General features: G+C 29.9%; 2 protein-coding genes across 2 annotated transcripts; both read left to right on the top strand.

The window, feature by feature from the left end:
- Positions 1 to 427: 427 nt before the first annotated feature.
- MKS88_003005 (uncharacterized protein) lies at positions 428 to 11,403 on the top strand (the record flags this gene model as incomplete). The annotated part of the gene is made up of 2 exons (XM_067216059.1): positions 428 to 5,428; positions 5,563 to 11,403. 2 exons carry the CDS (start codon positions 428 to 430, stop codon positions 11,401 to 11,403), a joined length of 10,842 nt encoding a protein of 3,613 aa, XP_067073577.1.
- Positions 11,404 to 13,822: 2,419 nt separating this feature from the next.
- Positions 13,823 to 22,843, top strand: MKS88_003006 (uncharacterized protein; the record flags this gene model as incomplete). Its single annotated transcript, XM_067216060.1, has 1 exon — positions 13,823 to 22,843. One exon carries the CDS (start codon positions 13,823 to 13,825, stop codon positions 22,841 to 22,843), a length of 9,021 nt encoding a protein of 3,006 aa, XP_067073578.1.
- Positions 22,844 to 23,283: the final 440 nt, after the last annotated feature.

Here is a 23,283-nt window from a genome sequence, read left to right on the forward strand (position 1 = left end):
TTTGTTAAGAATAGTATTTCTCTGTTCTCTCTTTTTTTTTATTTTTGTTTTATTTTTCTCTTTTTGTTTTCGTATCATCACAGGACCTTTAATAACTCTTGTCTATTTTTATTTCTAAAATTTGTTTGTTGGTTCTTCTTTACCTTTTTTCAGAATTGAAAAAAAAAGAAAAGAACAATACCGTAAGCATAAAATTGCTCCAGAAAATTATTTTTCTTTTTGTTTATCTTAATAATAAAGCATAACAAAGTTTGTATGCGTAAACACATTACTTTTATATATATATAACCCTCTCCCCCCCAACCACAGCAAGCAAAATAAAATAAAATAAGAGCAGTTAAATAAGCGAAATAAGTGTAAGATAAAAAATAAATAATACGTGTGGCGGGAATAAGAAAAAAAAAAAAAAAAGAAGAAAACATGTGCTATGAAAAAAATAAAATGCTATGGGCGTTTTTTACCAGAATCGAAATTAGACAAAAACAGAGAACAGGAAAAACATTACTTGAGGAAAGAAAAAGTTGTAAGCAAGATTTACCACGAAAATGTATCAAATTTGAAAATTTATAATGATATATTTAACAAACGAGTAAAGAATATATCTGCGGGTGTGAGTAGCTTACTTATTATAATAAATAATGATGAAAATGATTCGGATATGTTAACATTAGGAGGTAATACATCCTTAGGAATTGCTTTTTATATTATTAATGATTTAGTATATTGTAAGAAGGTGGATTATAAATATGTTATTATGTTTAGCTATTTTGAAATAATAAAAAATAGGGTTACGGATAAACTCAAAAAATATATCTTACTTGAAAATTATATGGTTGATGTTGATAGGTATGGAACGATTTATGATCAAAAAAATTATGGTAAGGTAATCACTAATAAAGGTAAAATATTAAACTACATGAGTTTGAATTTAGACATTGCTGGTAATAAAAAGAACGAGCTATTACGGAACAACAGTAGCAGCACTAATGAAAAGGAGGAGTGTATAAAAGAAGAATGGAATACAATTCTGGCACCTCAAAACTTGGATGATTTTATAAAAACCAAAAAAATGGACAAGTTCAAAAAGGGTTATACTAAAAGTAGAAATAGCTGTGTTTGGAATGAGGATGAGGTTAAAAAAATATATTTAAATCATAAGAATATTAAGCATGTGTTTGAATTGCTATATAGAGATAGCAGAAGGGGGATGAAAAGTAGGAAAAAGGGTAGGAGTAAGACAAATGAGACGAGCGAAACGAGCGAAGCGAAACAAACGAATGAAGCAAAGGAGAGAAAAAAGGGAAAATTCCGCGGAGTAACCTACAAAATATTCGCATTCGACGTACAATCGAGGAAGGAGTGTCAAAAGGATGAAGGGAATATAAAAAATGGTTCAATAATCATAGTTAGTGTTAACAATGTTAAGAATGCCGATTCGTTTAGAAGCAATTTTTTGTACAACTTTTTTGAATTTTTCTTAAGAGTAAAAGAAAAAATGCATTGCAATAGTAACAACATAAACACCTGTTTTCATCATAACAAAACGAAGTCAGCCATAGTTAAATATTTACAAAATTATTTATGGAAGCAAAGTATGTCTCCTGAGTGTATTTCTACCTTGGATTTCTTTTCTTTTGAATTGAACTTTTTATATATATCCAGTAATATTAGTAGATATAATAATGTTAATAAATTTATTTATGCCTATTTAAAATACCTGAACGAGTCAGAATATTTCCTTAAATTAAATGGTGCGATGAAATATTCAAAAAGTGAGTTTTATAAAATAGAGGAAAATGTCTATATGTTTAAATGTTTATTAAATTATTACAGCAAGTTTAAATTATTCGATAAAGATATGAATTGTAGAAATGCAAATATAATGAATATTTTAGCAATTTTAAAATCTTCCATAATATGTAGTTCTGAACTAAGGGAGTCACATTACGGATCTACTGAAAATAATATAAATAATATCCTTAATCTTTGTAGAAGTATGTCTGGATCAGACTGTTGTAATCAAATAACTAGAAGCTTTTCCACAGATATAGATAGTAATAGAGGCCTACCTCCAAATGTAGAAAGAAAATACTTAAGCATGAATAAAACAAAGACACAAGCAAAAAGAAATAGTAACAAATTTGGAGATATCAAAAAAATTAGTATTGATGATGTGTCAAAGAAGTATATGCAAGAAGAGGAGACAGGAAAATACAAAATACATGTACATGTACAGGATACTCAAGATAAAGTTGAAGAAAAGCTTGTGCACATGAATATAAAAAGCGACATACAGTGTGATGACAAGGTTCATTTAAACGTAAACTTGTTTAGTAAGGATAAAAGAAGTGATATATACTCTTTCAACCGGTATGCAACGAATAAGTATTACACAGGAAAGTATGATAAAAAGATTATAAAGAATCATGAATATAATCATATATATAGTGAGGAAGAAAGTAATAATGTTAAATATGACGATGTTTTACAAACTAGATATAAACATTCGTTGGAAAATAATAAATCAAGAAGAAATAAAAATGAAAAATGTAAGGAGGAAAATATGCACAGAGAGAGTAAAAAGCTCGATAAAATTTTTGATAGTACAAATGAGAACTTGCTAAAATGTGCGATGAATTTGTTTCTTCAAGACGAGGGGAAATCAGTACATGTATTTTCAAAAATTGATGATCACAATATAAATCCCTTCTGCTTAAAGAATGCATTAAGAGAAAACAATAGGAAGGAGAAAGAGGAAGAAAAAGGGAAAGACAAAAAAATAGAGAACGAAAAAGGGAAAGAGAAAAAAAAAGAGAAAGAGAAGAAAATAGAGAACGAAAAAGGGAAAGAGAAAAAAAAAGAGAAAGAGAAGAAAATAGAGAACGAAAAAGAGAAAGAGAGAGAAAAAAAAATTTTTGATAAAAATATTAACGTATGGAAGAACGATTTAAAATGTGAACATGTGTTCAATGACACTATGACGGGGAAGAAGGATTTTGTTAACAGCTATATAAGTAATAAAAAGAGTGGGAAAAAGTTTGTTTTCACTAATACTCTGGGTATGGTTTGTTCGCAGAAATCAGCTAGCTGTTCTGATGAAAAAGATGGTAGCTCTGATAGCGCTCGTAGCGTAGCAAAATTTCTAAATAACATTAAAAAAAATAGAGAACTTTTGAAAAGCATTTCTTCATTAGATTTAGATTTAAAAAAAGGAAAGAAGAAAGTGGACAACAGAGCAAATATCATATTCGATCAAGTGGAAAAATGCTTAGGAGATGAGGAAAAAAAAAACAGTGGTAAATGTAAAAGGGTTCTTATAGAGAGAGAGAGGAGCGAGTATCAGAATGAAATTATAAGAGGTGAAAATGAAAGGGAAAAGCGAGTGATAAAGAAGCAGAGGGGAAAAAGGAGTGCGAAGCAAGTAGAACAATCAAAGGATTACATGGAGGAGCAATATGAAAAAGAAAAAAAAAGGGATGTTAATAAATTAAAGAAGAAATTACTTCCAAGTGAAAGAAACAAAATACACCCATCGAATGAAAAAAAAAATTGCATTTTGATTAATGTTTGCGATAGGGAAAAAAGTCGTTGCTCATCTAGTGCATACAAATTCGATGGTGAAGACATAGGTATAAAAAATGGAGAGAAAAACAAAGAAGATTACATTTCACATTTATCTCTAAATAGTTATAAAGATAATAAATTAGAGGAAAATACGAATGGATACAAGGACATTATGAATTCAAAAAGCTGCTTAACTTCTTGCATTTCAGATGGAAAAGAGAAGGATGAAATTTATAAATCAGTCGAGCCATCGTCACACATGTACTATGTACATAATTCGTTCAATGCCTCCAAGGAAAATTATAGAAGAAACTACTCCTCTGTGAGTGAAACTATGCTTAGTAATGATGATTATTTTAAGGACAATAAATCAAAAAAGAAAACTGACAATTCAAATTGGATTACTAACGAATTACTTGAAGACCGAAAAGAAAATAGCGACAACAAAGGAAGCTCTTCTCTTTTTATTAGTAGTTATCAGAATGAAGAAGAGAATAAAAAGCGTCTTTTTTTTTTTCAAAAAGGTGATTGCGTTACATGTGAAGGTGGAAAAGGAATGAACGGAGGCGCTAAGATTAGTAAGAGTTCACTGGATTTGATTCTATGCAATAAAAAGGAAGAGGAATTGGAGGACAAGGAAGTAGAAGTAGAAGTAGAAGATGTAGAGGTAGATGTAGAAATTGTGAAAGAAGAGAGACGTAGAGAGGAAATGAATACAATGGAAGAGGCTGTAGCTTGTAAAAATTGTATTAAATGCGAATGTGCCAATATTACAAAGGAGGGTGAATCTGAAAAGGGAGGATTATCCCTCACTAGTCACGATTTTTTTCGCGCAATGAGTGGTAGTGCTAACAATGGTGTAATCAGAAAGGGAAAATATTTGAATAAATCTGAGGAAGAAGCAGATGATAAGGAAGAAGTAGATGATAAGGAAGAAGCAGATGATAAGGAAGAGGCAGATAATAGGGAAGACACCTACATGTACAACTCCCCTGAAAGTGTGTTTTCATTTTCGTCAAAAAATAAAAATTCTTCAAGTAAAATAAACGACGATTCTATTGGCCAAGTTGTAGAGGAAATTAGGAGCAATTATGTACTAGGTAGGGCAAGTGGTAGCACAATACTTTTAGAAGAACTCGACAAAACATTGGATGAGGAAAAGGAAGAGGAAAGGGGGAAAACGAAAGAATGCATTCATAGGAAAAAGGGCATAAATAAGGGAACTACCAGTGACTCTAACTCAAATTATTCATTTCCATGTTGTGATAGCTGCGAGCTTGACAGCAACAAAATTATAACAGAAGAAATTGATGATAGTATACAATTTTATCATAATAATATTAAGAAATTAATAAAAAATAATATAGCATTGTTGAAAAAAAGGCATAAAGAAGATAGGGACGACTTAGAACTTTTGAGGAAGATAAAATTTGCAAAGGGTATTTTAAACGAATACAATAATTTCCTGTATAATAATAGGAGTGATCAAACAGATAAGTTTTTATTATTACACGAAATTATTACAAAAAATTATGAACACGTAAATAGGGGAGAAATAAAACAATTAAAAAAAAAGGTACACGATAATTATAATAATAAACATATAACCACTGGGTTGAACAAAATTACACCAAATGAGAAGCTAAGGAAACATAATGATTGTTCTGAGAATATATCTAGATATCAAGAACTCGGAAAGAGAAATATTAATGTTGAGATTAAGGAAGATGAAAAAGGGGATGAGAAAAAAACAATGAAGGGAAATAATACTATAGATATGGAAAGAACAAGGAACGATATAAATATAAAAAGAAAGGTTTCAAAAAATTTAAAAGATACATTTGACAAAGATGGAAATTATGAAGTAAAAAAGGAGAAAGAAAAATATGTTCTCATTTTTGATGAAGATAAAATCGATTGTGATGAATGCATAGGGGGTAGGAGTACATGTCCCAAATGTGAACGCACCTTTTTAAAAAAAAAAAAAAAAAAATTCAGAACAGAGGAGCGATTAATGAAATTTGTAGCTTAAACGATTCAAAGGATGAAACGAGGGAGTGTAACACCCGCAGCTATGTAACAGATTTACCAAATTGTGCTATATCTTTTGAAGATGAAAAATGTTATCCAAATATCTGTTATAAGGATATGGATCAGAATAATAACAGTGACTGTTGTAGTTGTGCCACTACTAATAGGACAGTTATTGACAATAATGTTAAACTTCCTGTTTATGAAAATAGATGCGCCAATCAGTTTGATGAAATACGCGGAAATTTTATAAAAAAAGAAATTCAAAATAATTATTCATTATTTGACAAATGTTATAGTACAGGGACTTCTACATCATCAAAGAATAAATATTCCTCGAAAAAGCTACTAATTGGAAAGAAAAGAAAAGAAAATATATTATCTACACATTGTTATAAAGAAGTGTGTACACCCGTCGAATTTTCAAATATGGTTGAAGGTGAGAACTGTTCTAGGAAAATTAGCAGTTGTAAAAATTATGAAAGTGCACATATTCGAGATGGAAAAAAAAAAAATGACTTATCATGCAGGGACAGTTTTAATGCAATTAATAAAAATATAATTCAAAGAAATAGTTGCTTACTAGGCCCTACTCATGCTTCATATTTTGTTGAAGAAAATATGGTTCCCCCTTACACTGACAAGGAAATAATAAAAGGTAGAAAAGAAACTAAGGCAGTTCATAATATAGAGCGTATAATAACAAAAGAAGAAACAACTAAATATAATGACAAGAGAGGAATGAAAAGTGAGAGAACTTCCCTTAACAGAAATATGCATTTATATTCAACTGATGATTGTAAAAGTGAGTATATATACAAGAGTGAAAAAGATGACGATAATTTTTTTTTACTTTGTAAAGAGGATGAAAACATAGGAAGGTATAAAAAGGACATATTTCGTAAAATAAAATTCAAGGAGAGAATTCTAAAAAAGGCTGTAAAAGAGGAGAAAGAGAAATTGACTGAAATTCGACGTAAAAAAGAAAAATTACATGCTTTTATGAGCAATTCGATAAAGAAATATAATAACAGGGAAAGGGAGTTTGCTATGGTGAGAAGCATGATTTTAAAAATAAAATATTTAGAGGAAAAGAAACAAAATAAACTTAAAAAGATAACGAGTGAACTTTTAAAAATAGACCCTTTAAAAGAAAGAATGTTAAGCTTGTGCATTAGGAAAAACCATATGCTTAAAATAAAAAAATGTGAAAAAAAGGGGCACACAGATACTTCTACTTCCTACTACTTGAATGGCGAACATGGTATAAAAGATAGCAGCAAAAATGTGTGCAAAGGTTATCCGTACAATTTAGACAAAAACAGATTGGCAAAAAAAAATGACAATTTAAATGCGGAAAATGAAATAGAAACAAATGTGGAATATTTTTTTGAAAGGATGTTACCAGCGAGTCATAAAAAAAATAGCGCACAGCCATTCCGTGATAGGAGTAGTAACAGTTATAATGAAAAAAAAAAAAAAAAAAAAAAAAAAAAAAATATATATACATATGCACAAAAGAATTGTGGACAATTTTATGTCAACTCAAATTTTAAAAGCAAATATAAGTGCAACGCTAATTATAATATAGGTGACGAAAATAAGAGGACACAAAATTCCATCATTTTTTCAGACTTGTCTGAAAATTTTAAAACACAAAATAAAAGTAAAAATAAAAATAAAAAAAATAATAATGAGAGTGATAATGATATTGATAACAATAAAAATAATAACAATAATAATAAAAATAATAACGATAATAATAAAAATAATAACTATAATAATAAAAATATTAACAATAATGAAAATAAAAATAATTCACCCATCAGCTGTGGAAATGTAAAATCATTTGCGTCCATATTTTCCAAAGCAAAACTAGATGAAATTGATTTAAATGAAAAAAATATAAACAGTTCGGACATAATTCTGAAAAGAAAAAAAATTGCCCATAATATTACATCACAAGATAGTTATATAAAACGCAACGAGAAAGAAATAGATGAAGCCTATTCACGTGAACATAATACATTAGAAGGAAAAGAAGAGAACAGTACTATAAATAACAGTAGTGCACATATTATTAATAAACAAAAGGAAAAAAAAAAAATTTTATTAGCTGCAACTCGGGAAGAGACTTTTAATACCTCCGAAAATTTCATACACAAAATAAATAACAGAAAAGAAACTGCTGATAATTGTTGTATGTTACATCTAAAAAATTTACATACTAAAGAAGAGGAAGCAACTATTTTGGAGCACCTCAAAAGCAGTGAAGCTAGTGAAGATATTTTAAATTCTGACATTCATTCGAGGTGTGTAAGTAGCAGGGGTACATATAGGACTTGCACTGGCAGTCGATCGAGCACGTTAGTTAACACACGCAATAATAGTAAACAAAATAATAATATAAATAAAAGGATTACAAGTGTTAGTAAGAACCTATTGAACGCTCCCATATATGAAGAAGGACAAAGTGGAAGAACAAGTAACACTTCATATAATTTTTATGATAAATTTGTTAGGGCCAAACATAGGAGTGTAAATAGGGGAAACAATCATAAAAAGGTTGATAAAGACAATATCAGTGCCAATTCGCTATCAGGGGTTTCATCCAATGGTTTTCATTTCATTACATATAAGAATCAAAATATATTAGCGAATGAAGAAAGTGCTGAAGATACAAATAATTTTAAGATAGGACTGGATATACCTTTCCATGTGCGTGATAGAACTGACAGAATAGAGAAAAGGGCACTGAGGCGTGCTGACAGAACTTTCAAGAGTAAAATTAATAATTCTTGTAAAAAAAAAAAAGACTCAAATATAAGTCGCAAGGGGAATTGCATCCGTAGAGTAAGTTCAGTGGAAATAAGGGGAGAAGGAACAGAGAACGTGCAGGAAAGAACAAAGAGAGCTGTAAAAGTCCCCCTAGAGGAAAATCCTAACGCTGATGTTCGCATATCCCTTAATATGATAAACAAACAAATGAATGAATCAAAAGATAATAAATGGCAAGGAAAAGGAATATCTCATAAGAGGTATCAAAAGGAACAGATACCTTTTGAATACTCATTAAGGAGATATAATAATTTTGATAATTCAGAGCCAAAATATGTTCATCCGTATTTTGTTCCCTGGTCGAATGGTAGTTATGAAAATGTTGAGAAGACAGGAAACAACCATGTAGCACAGATAAAGCGGAATGGCAATATAAACGTGAGCTATAAAAACAGAAATTATAATGAAAAAGGAGAGGGGAAAAAAAAGCTCCATTATGAATACTGCAACACTGGTTATATGGATGGTCATGAACTCATAAACAGGGGAAATAATGCCAGGTCAATTCAAAGTTCCATAGAAAAGGAAATTTTGGAAAAAAAAAATAAAATTAGCTGCAGTAATAACAAGACCGGTAATAGCGATATACACAGTAATAACGATAGATGCAGTAATAATGATAGACGCAGTAATAATGATAGACGCAGTAATAACAACAGCATGAGTAATAACGATAGACGAAACAGTAACAAAAACGTTGAAATGATTAGAGTAAAGACTACCATTAGTGGACCTAAGGAAACTCTCATCCCATGTATTAACTATGACACAAATAATTATAATATTAAATTAGGGTGGTGGGATTTCGGGGAGAAGTTTAAGCTACTTTCTAATATTGAAAAATGTAAAGAAAATATTAAAGAAAAATATTACAAAAATAGAAATAATTGTAAAAATAGATCATTAACTACATCAACTAACAAGTATTTTACAAAATTTCTACCAAATGAATATCTGTACGTGCCCGTAACTAACAATAATATTTTTAAGAGTAAAAATTCGCTTAAAATTAAGAGTAATGCTGTAAGTGACTTTCAAAAATTAAATTTGAGACCTATAACAGGTTTTATACAATCATATAAAAAAGAAAAACAAAGACAGAGTAAAGTACCCCGTGCTGTAATTAAACTATCCAGAATCCCTTATGTTACTAGTGATTATAGTAGGCGTCGATATGAGGAAAAACCTGAAGGAAGGCGAGGGTTAAGTATGGGACAGGTAAAACTCCTATCAGATGCACAAGGGTCGAATTTACGTAATTCTTCCGGATTCCTCGCTAAGATATCGAAGAAATTAAGAGGGAGCCACAACAGTAATTGCAATAATAACAGCAGTAATAATTGCAGTAATGATAACAGAAATTGTAACTATCATTATAGTTCTAGTGTTAGAGGTAGTGATAGCGGTAGGGGTAGTGATAGCGGTAGAGGTAGTGATAGTGATAATAATAATAATGACAAGGATCCTCATTATTTTGGGAGGCACGAATCTGAGTCCAAAGATATACTCTTTAAATGCCGAGCGAAGCAAACACACGCACTGTCAAGCGATCACATATACAAAAAAAAAATGAAAAATAAGAATAAAAACATGATCGTGAATCCACGGTTGAATAATATTATATACGATATTAATAGAGAAAAATACTGTTCTAATAAATATGAAGAAACACCTAAAAACTTTCAAAAATATAAGAAAATGTTGGGCAATGAATCCCATATCGATGGTAGTCTACGCACAAAGAGCAATGGAAAAAGAACCTCACCCGCTGTCAACAAATTTTGGAGTTGTCCAAGCGAAGCGAATCATTCAGTACAGTCGCTAGAAGCAGAGTCGTTAGAAGCAGAGGCATTAGAAGCAGAGTCGTTAGAAGCAGAGTCGTTAGAAGCAGAGGCATTAGAAGCAGAGTCGTTAGAAGCAGAGTCGTTAGAAGCAGAGGCATTAGAAGCAGAGTCGTTAGAAGCAGAGTCGTTAGAAGCAGAGTCGTTAGAAACGGAGTTGTTAGAAACCAAATCGTTAGAAGCCGGGTCCACTTCAAGCGAAGGAGATAAATGTTCACTTCGTAACAAAAATTCAAAAGAATTAACTAAAAAGTTCAATAAGGAAAATAAAAACAAGAAAGAGGAAGAACGCTTGAATGAAAAAATATGTAACCCCACTTCATCATACTATAGGATGATACACAAAGAAGGAAGAAATATGCATAATAACAACATTTCATATAGCATATCTTCATTAAGTAGTCAAAGTGAATCATCGCTGATTAACAGAATCAAACGTTACGACGAAATGGGACCTAATGAGCAAATTAACGAACGTGACGTATTTATTAGGTATGAAGAAGATAATCAGATTCCGAAAATTAAAACTGCTGTAAATTGTAAAGGCATACATTTAAAGAATAAAAAATATTGCGCTGCTTGCATTCCCAAGGATAGCACAGAATACTGTAACATGTCCGGAGGGGATTATATAAATAAGGATGCAGCAAAGAGTGAAAGAGTAAGCAGTGGAAGAGTAAACAGTGAGAGTATATGCAACGAACGTATAAACATTATAAATAATGAGAATGAAAATAGTGAAAATATAAACAGTGAGGGGGCAAACAATGAATACACAAATAGTGAATACAACTTAACTCAAAATTATCCTCAAATAAACCGCAATACCAGTTTAAATGAAAATTATAATAATTACCCAGATGAAGGGATCTCGGAAGAAGAAATATGTAAGAGATCTTCTGCTTCTATCAGTGAAAAACAGAAGGATTACTTAAAAAATACTAGTTATAATGAACATAAAAAATATGGTTGTAATACGTTTCAGCATAAATTAGGTCATACTAATAATAATCAGTACATGGAAGCACGAAATAAAAGAAGCCAGCATTATGAAGCACAAGATAAGAACAAGTACGACAAAGATTATTTGGAAAAGGAATATGATGCATATTTTTATGATAGTCATTAATATAATAAGAAACATGAATATAAAAGGTATGTAAGTTTGTCTTGGGCATTTGTACATACGTGAATACATATATATATATATGCATTATATATATGTGTGTTATGATGTATATATATATATATGTGTACCGATAGAAATATACGTAAGTACGCACTTCAAACCCATTTACGCAAAAAATTTTCCGCATAGCACTTAAAAATTAAATTGCTGTTACGTTAAATGTTCTACATTTTGATGAATTTTTTTTATTTTTTATTTTTTATTTTTAAATATTTGTATTTTTATTATTAGTTAATATACTGGGTTATATTAAAAAAAAAATAATAATAACTCTTCTGAAGTGTTATCATAAGCATAATTTTATGCATAAGGAATGTAGCATTACAGATCCATAAATCAATTTTAATATATACACATATATGACCACATATGTAATCCATATGCGTATATATATGGATGTATATATGTATACACCTGCGTGGAGAATTATACACATGTGAGCGCTAACTACAGTAAATAAATAAATACCCTACATATGAAGTTAGACTAAAAACAAGGTAAGGAATAAAACAGATTGTTCAGTTAGATAAATGTAAAAATTACGGTAATAATAAAAGAGTAGCTAATTATAACCTTCTCATATTTACAATTATCTGGAGATATTACAGTTAAGCTTAATTATATATTTAGAGAATTCTTTCTGAGAATAATACCAAAAAAAAAAAAAAAAAAAGAGCTACTATATTTGATCCTATATTTCACTTTATGACGCTGCAGAATACTGCAGCATTTTATGAGAAATTTATTGTAATGATAATGGGAAAATTAAAAAAAAAAATAAACATAAAATATATGAAAAATACACATAATATATGAAAAATTAACATAAATTATATTAAAAATATACATAAAATGAATGAAAAATACACATAAAATGAATGAAAAATACACATAAAATGAACGAAAAATATACATAAAATGAACGAAAAATATACATAAAATGAATGAAAAATAAACTTAAAATGAATGAAAAATACACCTAATATAAAATAAAAAATAGATAAAATACTTTGGAACTATTTTAAAACCGAGTTTTTAGTTTCACTGTATATAAAATTCTTTACTTAATTCAAATGTTCCAAAAACATTTATTTTATTGTTTATTTTTTTTTTTTGTTGGTAAGTGCAAACTTATCGTGTTATACATGTTATCAAAGAAGAAAAAAAAAAAAGGAAAGAAAAGAAAAGAAAAGATAAAAGGAACAAAATAACAAGATAACAAAAAAACAAATAATACTTACCAATTTAGACCATCGTTTATACTCAATCATTTGAACATGGCCACTTTTTGTATATTTTAATGTAAACTTGTAAGGGCTTTTTACTAAAATTTTTTGTGGACATACAAAAGGGACGAGAGCTTGAGCCTTTTGGGCCTGAGTTTTTATGTACATATAGAGCCCTAAATAATTTTAGAGAGGATTAGGAAATGCTTGTACATATTTGTTAATATTATGTATATAAATGTAAAAAAGAGGAAGACGAAGAAACAAAATATATATATCATAAAATGTTGTAAATTGTTTTACGTTATAGTATTTTATCTCCATTGTTGTAAATTATATTCCCATATTTTCAATTATTTTTCCATATTTTCAATTATTTTCCCATATTTTCAATTATTTTCCCATATTTTCAATTATTTTCCCATATTTTCAATTATTTTCCCATATTTTCAATTATTTTCCCTTATTCTTAATTATTTTCCCTTATTCTTAATTATTTTCCCTTATTTTAAATTATCTTAATTGTTGTAAATTATTTTACATTGTCTGCTTTGTTCTGCGAGCCTGTCTCACCATCTTATTAAAATTTTCGCTGCTTTTATTTTATTCCAAAAAAAAAAAAAGATAAAGGAATAATTTTTTTTTTTTTTTCTCAACTTCAGATGAAGTAATTATATTGATTTAATTTTTTTTTATATATTCCTTTATGTGTTCTATTTAATTTTATACTGTAAGGGGAAAACAATTCGCTATAATTTTCCCGTAGTCATATTTCGTTTTGTACATGTATATGTGCGTATATATGTATGTACAAAAGTAACACGTGTAAACGGCCTATAATTATGCGTCTCAGCGTTTCAAGCTGTTAAGTATATAACTGTTAGTCATTAATTTTTTTACAAGTACTCACCTATTTCGTCTACTACCTATTTCTTATGCTACCTACTTCTTCTGCCTCGTTCTTTAACTCCACTTTCCCTTTGTTCTATGAGAGAAAAATAGGCGTATAAAACAAGAATAAAAGGAAAAATTAAAATAACGAATAAAAAAAAGGCGACGTCGAATCTTAGTAGTAGTGGTGGGTGAACTAAAAACATAGGATATTCCTGGATAAAACTTACCTACTACTTATAATGAAAAAAATAGAAAAAAACCTTATGAGCGATGAAACGAATGAATATAATGCTACATTGAGTGATTGTAATTCTACTGATTACAATTCTAATTACAAGGAGGGGTATAAGAACAGTGAAAATAATGAAGATACATTTTCAGAAGAGTGTAATACACCAAAATTTGAAAAGGTAATTGAGAACAATAGAATAAATATAAGAATAAATAAAAACGCAAATACTCAAAATTGCAAAAAAGAAAAATGTAAAAGAAAAACAAATAATTCTTTCATTTGTAATCTTGTTAAGAAAATAGAGGATATATATAAAAGACAGCTATTGAATAATAATAATAATATAGAACAAAATGATTGTAAGACTCTAATTAAATCTAAATGTAAATGTGCGTCTAAGTGTATGTCTAAATGTAAGTCTTCATTTATGCTCAACGAATATTTGAACGTTGAACCAACTAACAATGTATTTTATAGACGTAGAACACCAAATGAAACCTTACATAGTAGTGATTTCAATGGTATAAATTTAAGACCACTTCTAAGATTTAAAAGTCTACACAACTACAATAATAACAATGAAATGAGTAAGCTACAACAACAACAAAAAAAAGCTATTATAAAAATATCAAACATAAGTCCATCTCAAAGATTTACAAATAATGGCATTTATACTAATCAATCTACTCCTTATGGTACACCAGCAAATTTTTTTGGGTTACATAAAAATATAGCTACTGGGAAATTCAATGTTACGAAAAATGAAGAGTGCAAAAATAGCATACTTCCCTCTCCTTATTTCGACATGTATCATTACAGTAACAAGACAAATAGAAGGCCGTATCGAAGTAGTAACAATCATAAAACGCCTCCTGGATATGTGAGATCAGTTCGCGTAGTCCCTGGGTGCAATCCCCTGAGTAAAGTAAAAAACGAGGGTCAGAAAGGAAGAAAATATGAGGGGGAAAATAGACAAAGAAACGAGGAAATCGAAAAAATGAACAATGAACCCAACTGCTCAAGTCACAACAATATGAACAGGAAAACAAGCAAAATTTGTTTACATATAAATAGGAGAGGAAGACAAAGCAGAAATCGAAGTAAAAACAACGATAAGGATGAAACATGTTCTCATAAAGGATCAGAGGAAGCCAATTGTGATAAAGAGGCTACTCTATTTACTTGCGATCAAAATTTAAGTAATCGTAATAAAAGATTTGAAGAGAAAAATAAAAGAAGCAAATTTAGAGCTAGTCTATCTGCTCCTCTAAAAATATGCAATAAGTGGAGTAACATGAAGAGAGGAATTCACAACAATTGTGAGAATTACGAAAATGGTGAAGCGCTTTTTCCACTAAGCTCTATTAATGGGATATCAATAAATATGAACAAAGGCATAGATGGAAGAGAAATATTTCTTCATACACATAACACTAATAGTAGAGTGGGGGAAAAAGATGATGGAAATGACTGTATATTCCCAAGTACACACTGTTACAATATATCTAATAATGAGCACAGATGTAGAAAGTGCAGGAACAGGAAAAAAAGAGACGTCAAAATGGCATATGGGGGAATACACCCAGCAAACTATGGACTGTCAGTGCTTAACCATGATATTATTGAGAAGCGGTCGATTCGTAATCCGCAAAATTATAGTAATAGTAATAGTAGTAGTTATAGTAATGGTAACAATAGTCCACTGGGCGATAGGATGAGTGAAAATAAAAATATTGGGGTTTACATGGAAAGGAGAAGATCAGCTTTTCCAACTACATTTGATAATTATAACAAGATATATTATTGCGATGGTAAAAAAGGATTCTTAAAAAAAATTGATGGGAAGAAAATACAGAGAAATGAATCTCATCCTTGTGAACAACATGAAAATGAAAGTAATGACAACGGAAAATATTTAAAAATTGTGGGGAACGGCACTTCATACATACAAATAGAAGATAATAAATATGGCAAATCGAATAACTCTGGCATTTTTTTGGACCAACGTAACTATAAAAGCTTGCACGATGTAAATGACAATAAAACGATCAGATATGCAGAAGGGAAAATGCATGCCAATGAAATGGAAGCACATGAAGAGGGGAAAAAGGAAAAACAAGTAGGATCCCTTCACAATAGCAGAATAAGAAGTAGCAGTAGAAGTAACAGTAACAGTGACTGCCGTCAAGACGCGCTGATCCCGATGGATTATAAAATTGTAAAATATGTAGACTCGAGGGGCACTAGTAAAAATTGCATAGAGGAGGACGTACATATAGTAGATGGTAAAAAGAGAATACATAATAATTGTATGATTCCCCTTATTAATGATGGCTCTTTTACAAGAAAATGTAAATATCAAAACTTAAAAACAATTACTATTCGCTCAGATAGCAAGAGCTCATGCGATAAGAAAGGGTTAAGATGTAAAGAAGCATGTATAAAAAGTGGAAGACTAAAGTTTAGAAAAGATACCTTTTACAATAACGAAAAAAAATATAATTCGAAGAATAATGAATTATATTCACATAAAGATAATATGGAAAAGTTCAAAATAGTACAATGTTATAAGGGGGATGGAGAACATGTGTTACTCGATCCTTTATATCGTTTTCGTTGTGATAAACTGAAGGAAGAAGAAACTCTAAACTTAAATAAAATTAAAAGAAATTTAAAAAATTTAACTAGCGAAAAACCAAAGGAAATATGTTCTAATACAATACTACAAATACAGGATGAACAAAATGGAATGAAAGCTAAACTGTGCAATGTGGCTGATGCCCCAAGTAATAATAATAATACTAAAATCAGTAGCCAAATGACGAGATGTATATCTAAGAGAGCATTACCAAATAGATTAAATAGGCTGGATATTCCAAATATGTATGAAACTGATACGAACAATAATGAAAAAGGAAGAGTTAATGAAAGTTACTACCACAATAAAGACAGCAGCAGCAGATGTTGCTTAAATAGCGGGAGAGCAAATAAACGCATAAGTAAAAGAAATAAATTCGAAGGAAACTATAAATATTACTCTAAATGCCCTTTGAAACGTATTTCACCTTCCATGGATGATAATGTAAATAAAAAACGAATAGGCAAAAGGTGTAGAAGTGACTACGGCTACTGTTTTAACGCAGTTAATGAAGAGCAAAACTATAATTTAAGTGATGGGCATTCAAAATATTCTGACAAAATGGTTGAGGGTAGTAAAAGTATTAATAGCTATCATCCTACTTCTAACATGTTCGAAAAAAGAAAAAACAAAAAAAAGGAAGACAAACAATTCATATCGTCCAGAAAAGCGAGGCAGTTAAACAGTACTATCAATGAATGTCATAACAAACTATCAGCGGAAAATTGTTATGATAAATACGATATGCAGTGTTCACAAAATGGAAGTAGCTCCGTTCTTGCAGGTGAGAATGAGCATTCACAAGGAAGTATAGATAAAGGAGGAAGAGAAGGAAGGATGAGAGAAAAAATTATACGGAACGAAGAATTTTTAGGAAAGGAGAAGATTATAGATATGGACAAAGTGCTGAGGGAACCTACTATAGGTAGAACTTCTACAAGCATAAGCAAAATATGTGAAACTGATACCTACGGTTGTATAGATGGCTATACTAAAAATCAGCTATGTGATATAAGACTATTACGAGGAAATTTTTCGCATCAAGAAAAAAAAAGAGAAATAAAGAACTCATATAGCTACACTAATAGATCATCGAAAGGAGGAAATAGCACATTGTATGCAGTGGGAAGATATCCAGTTGTAGTAAAAGATGAACAAAGAGATAAAATGAAAATGTGCAATATTCCTAGTACGAGAAGTATATATCATGGAAAAAATTCATCCATACACATGAAAAAAAAAAGTATGTTAGGAAAATATAGATCTAATTTGGATGATGTTGAGTTAGAGCATAATTCATATTCCAATAAAGTACATGAAACGGAAAGACAATCAAATCAAAGGATGAGATGTTATTCCAGTGAAGGTGAGAAAAGTATATGTAATGTGGATTCAAAATTGGATAAATTGTATTCTACGCAAGATGGATTTTCTAGATGTGTACATAAAAATGGGGGGGCATATAAAAAAGAGAGCACAAAATGTTGCCACCATAACTCGGACAGTAACAACAGTATGAGCAATAATTTAAAATCAAAATCAAAAGATGATAAATTATCATATATACTATCGAGCAATAAATTTATTAGAGCACAAAGGAAAAAGAAGAGGGGAGCGTTAGAAGGCTTTGTTTGCGAGGGGGAGTGTAATAACTTATTAAGGAATGGTAGAGAAATGGTAAAGCATTCGAATGGAGATAAACATGGGGAACCACCCAAAAATGTTTTATATAATGAACATAGAAGTGGTACAAGTGTTAGAAGAGGTGTAAGTGTCAGAAGCAGTAATCGTGGTAGAAGCGATAAACGGGGGAACTCCACTGAGCTTAAGAGAAGAATCCCCGATTTAGTTAATCACGAAGAAAGATATTACACAAAAAACAATATTTACGATTCTGCAGGGGTAAGAAGTGAAAATGACAGTAAATATCATTCTAATGAAAGAAGGCTTTATCGAAAGGAAAGGAATCATACATATGGAAATGACTACAAAGGAAAAAGTACAAAATGTTCAAGTAAGTCCAAGGGTTATGGAACAACAAAATATGCTAATGATATGAATAATAATGAAGAAGCCAAATATAAAAATGAAAGAAAAAAAAGAGAGTTTCTACAATATAACAATTCTTACAGTTCTAACCATAGTAGAAATAGATCATTGTATGAGAAAAATATAAGTCCTTGTAATTCGCATAAACAAGATTTTCATTTTAGCACTTCACGAAATTGCGATAGCAACACATACAACTTGAATGAAAAATTAAGTGATATAAATGTGCCTACTGTGATTTTAAAAAAACCAACGATAATAATTAGCGATAATAGTAATGGTGATAAAGAAGAGAAAAAAGAATTTGGGAAAAAAAATATTTTTACTTGTTCGTATGTTAATGAAAATTATAATCCTAAGGAAAAAGTACATTCTAGTAGTATTCATTCTAAAGAAGGCAACAATATGGATCATTATTACTCATCTGAATTTCATAATCGAAAAAACGAACTTTCTAAAAATAGGGAAAATATCATTAGCCAAAATGCGCATGAAAAAAGCACAAATGATATTTATAGGATTAACTGCACAAGTAAAGAGGAAAATGATCTAAGCGTAAAAAAAATGAACAGGTCAAAATTATCATACATCTTATATGATGAGCATGATGATATGGGTAAGAATAATAACAAGTTTTTCAAATTTAAGAAAAAAAAAAAATATGATACAACCGATGAACAGTTAAGATATAAAATTGCAACATCTACTGGTAGCAGCCATGATAAAAAGGAATCATCAACAAAATCAAGAATAATAAACGAGCCCATAAGGGGTGTAAAACGTGAATTATATATTAGTACGAATGAGGAAAATAGATATTTTCGTGAGCAAAAAAATAGCAGTGTAGAAAAAGATCGTGAATATATAAAAAGCATTAACCGGTCATTAAGTTCTCACCCAACAAATTACGAAAACGTAGAAAAAAATTCGAAAAATGGTAACTTAAGTATGCATATATATAATAGTAAGAACATTGATAATGTTTTCTTACACAGAGAGAAAAGAAAAAGTAGTGAATCAATTTGTCGAAAGGTTAGCAGCAATTTAAGGGAAGAGCACATATTTCCAGATACAGAAACTGATCGATCAAAAATATCCTCAAAGGGGAAAAGGAACGCGCAAATAAATACGGATGAGAAAAAACACATTTGTGCAGATAATTATAACACTATAAATAGTGGACTTTTTGAGGCAGATGAAAAAATTTTACAAACAGATTCGCTAAAAAGAAGAAATTCGGGAAAACTCATGGATGGTCAACTAGTAGGAAGCCACCACACAGACAGTGTTGAACGCCCTCTCAGCAGTAACATAGATGTGCAAAATTATAGTAGAAGCTATATAAATATGAATAGTAAAAATTTACATATAGGATGCACAAAATTAAGCACTGATGATTATAGAACATTAATATGTAGGAAAAACAGTTTGTCATCTACTAGTGCGAATTGTGACAATGAACAAACGGAGGGAAGTAATGAGGACTTTTGCAAAAGTGCAAAAGATATATATCTCAAAAGGCAATCTGAAAATAGCCTTAAATCACGTAAACAAAAGAGTATATCATATAATAATAAATGGGAAAGTAAAGATAAACTTGGAAACAACATGAACACAAAAAAGGGAAGCGGATTGGTGTATCACAAAGAAGGTCTATTTGATGGAGGAACAAACACAGATCTATCTTATCGAAGAAATAAGTACTCTATCAAAAAATGCATAAATTCATTTACTCCTCAACATGATAATACAGAGAGGGGAAATCACGATAATACCGATAGATATGACGATATGGATAATTACAGTGATAATTATAATGATAACTACGAATGTATTAATAGAGGTGCTTCTTCACAAATAAATGGGGATAAAGAAAAAAGATTGACGGATTCGCATAATAATAACTCGTTTAAAATTAAAAATAAAGGAAATATGAATAATCATAGAAGAGGAAAGGGACAAAAAATTATCCATGCGTTACACTATAATAACTATTCCGATTCAGAAAAATGCAAAAGTTCCAACGTCAATACAAGTGATCATATATCTAGAGGAAATATTATGAATAGTTCAAGTGAATATTTAAATTGTCATAATACAAATGGAAGTCTTACATCAACAGTGAATAAAGCATTTGAAAAAAAAAAAAAAATTAGATCAAAATGTAGCTCAGATTCTAAAAGTGTCGAAGAAATACGATATTCTAATAGTAGAGAAAATAAAAATTTTAAAAATAGTATATCAGGATATAATAAAGAAATGGAAAACTATGACAACAATAACTTGCGTAATGCACATACAAAACTTTCATCTGAGTCAGACAAAAAGTGGAGTGAAAAAAAAAGTAAATCAAAAAATATGAACAATTATCACAGTAATATACATACCTGTAAGGCTATGAGCAATGAGAAAAAATTAACAATTAATTCTTTTAATGAAAATATATTATCTGAAAAGGATGAAGTGAATGATAAGTATTCATTTAATAAGAGCTTAAATTTGAGTAAGACAATGAATAAATTTGATCAAAATAAAGCAAGCAATAGTATAGTACTAAAAGAAGAAGAAAAAGGAAAAGGTACAAATTGTAGCAATTCCATAATATTTAATTCGGTAAATGGTCAGATGAGCCAAGGAATACAAAACGCATGCAAAGGTCAGGTGATTAGTTATTTAACAGACAATAAGGCCGATAATAACGGAAAAAGAACAGACAATTATAACTGTGCAATGTATAACGTGGCAGGAGATGAGGGGAATGCAAATGTTAGTGCAAATGTAGGTAAAAGTGAGAGCCATATTAAAATTCAAACTGAAGGAGATGCAGTAAAAAGGGAAATGAGTTCAGAATATTGCCCAATGAATTGTTTTAATATAGGTGAGGATAAAAATATACCAAGAAAACCGCTTAACAGTGTCTTAGGTTTAAAAGAGGCAAATGATTACATGAAGAATGAGCTAAACTACTACTTAACTAATAGTATAAAAAATGAAAATGCTCATGAGGACACGACAAAAAAAATGGATTGTACACCCTCAAGTTTTAATATGGTAAATGATATAAAAAATAGTGTACATAATGAAGAGCCTATAAAAAACATATACAATACTAGTAATATTGTAGACAAATCGTATTTTTGCGTAAGGGATAACAGAGAAATATTTAATACCTTAAACAGTGGTGAAATAAACTGCATACATGAAAATATTAATAACAGTGTTAGTAATGGTAATAGGAACAGCAGTGATAACATTGACGGTAACGGTAGTAATAGTAGTAGCGCTAACAGTAATGGCAACAGTGGGTATAGCAGCGTATGCATCAGAAAAAATAATAGTAACGCCTCCGATATAGCCACTGCACACAATAGCAGTACACCCGTTGGTAGTGGCATTCCTGTGACTACTAATGCATATCCAAATGGTACATGTCTAAGTGAAGAAAGAGGAAATCCAATCTGTTTTAATGGAAACGGAAATGTATTTACATGTATTAATTCAAATGAAAGAGAACAAATAAAATTTACTAACCCTGCATTTAGAATTTCAAGTGATAGTGAATTAAGAAAAGGATATCATAATAACGTATATTATGACGATATCAATAGGAATCAAAATGTAAGTGTTCCTCCACTTACTAGTACTACTAATACGAATAATAGTATGATTTATCAAATGCCCCCCAGTTACCATCTGATGAATAAACGTTCTATATACGGCAACGCGATTAATCCGACGTCGACGGCGCCTGAACCGGCAACTAGGAGCATTATATTCAATTATAATAGGACTAGCAATAATGATAATAATATTAATAGTGAATATATGAACGGAAAAAATATTAGCAGTAATAATATTATCAGTAATAATATTAGCCGTAATATTATTAACGGCAATAATAATGATCCTAATTTAGTTATTAACCCTAGCCTAGTGAACGGTAACGGTTCAGGTGGAACGTACTATTATAGTAAAGCCTTCAGTACGGGTAACCTACATAATGAACATTTTAAGAATAATATATTTTACACGAAATTTGCAAGTAATGATAACAATTATAGCGATAATAAGAACAATATATTACTAAACAGACTTGTGAATAACAATAATGAAGGGAGTGATTCACCTATTAATATCCCTGAAGCTCAAGGTATACTTGATCCTAATTTTAGTAAAATAAATAATACAGTTCAAATGAATAACACAAAAATGCAAAATATAATTAATAATAATTATGCTAATTTACGTAATAACCCTCTTGTTAATAATAATATGAAGAATCAAAATATTTTCTATGATATCAATGGAAAAGCATATATGCACTCTGTGGTAACGGCATAAATGAAAAAAAAAAAAAAAAATACTTAATCTTATGAATAATAGAGCAGTGATGGTTTTTTCTTTTTCTTTTTTTTTTTTTTATCATATAGAACAATCTTCATTCGATCATCATATAAATTATAATAAGCTAAATTATGCTGATCTACGGAGGAATGTAGTTACTACAGTACAATGGTGAGTATTTTTGCAGTAAACAGTACATATGTGTTAAAATAGAAAAAAAAAAAAAAAAATGAATGAACACACTACTATAAGAATGTGAAATATGCGTTACACATTATGGTGGATAAGATGAACAAAATATAAACTTAAAAATATTTTAAAAGATGCAAAAAATTGTCAGCTATTCTATATGGGAGCATGCGTATATATACATATACACATATGTGTATGCCTACATTTAAATTGTAAATGAAGTAACTCAAGTATGCATATATACT

The sequence above is a fragment of the Plasmodium brasilianum genome, chromosome 9, assembly GCF_023973825.1.
Source record: "Plasmodium brasilianum strain Bolivian I chromosome 9, whole genome shotgun sequence".
Taxonomy (NCBI): Eukaryota; Apicomplexa; class Aconoidasida; order Haemosporida; family Plasmodiidae; genus Plasmodium; species Plasmodium brasilianum.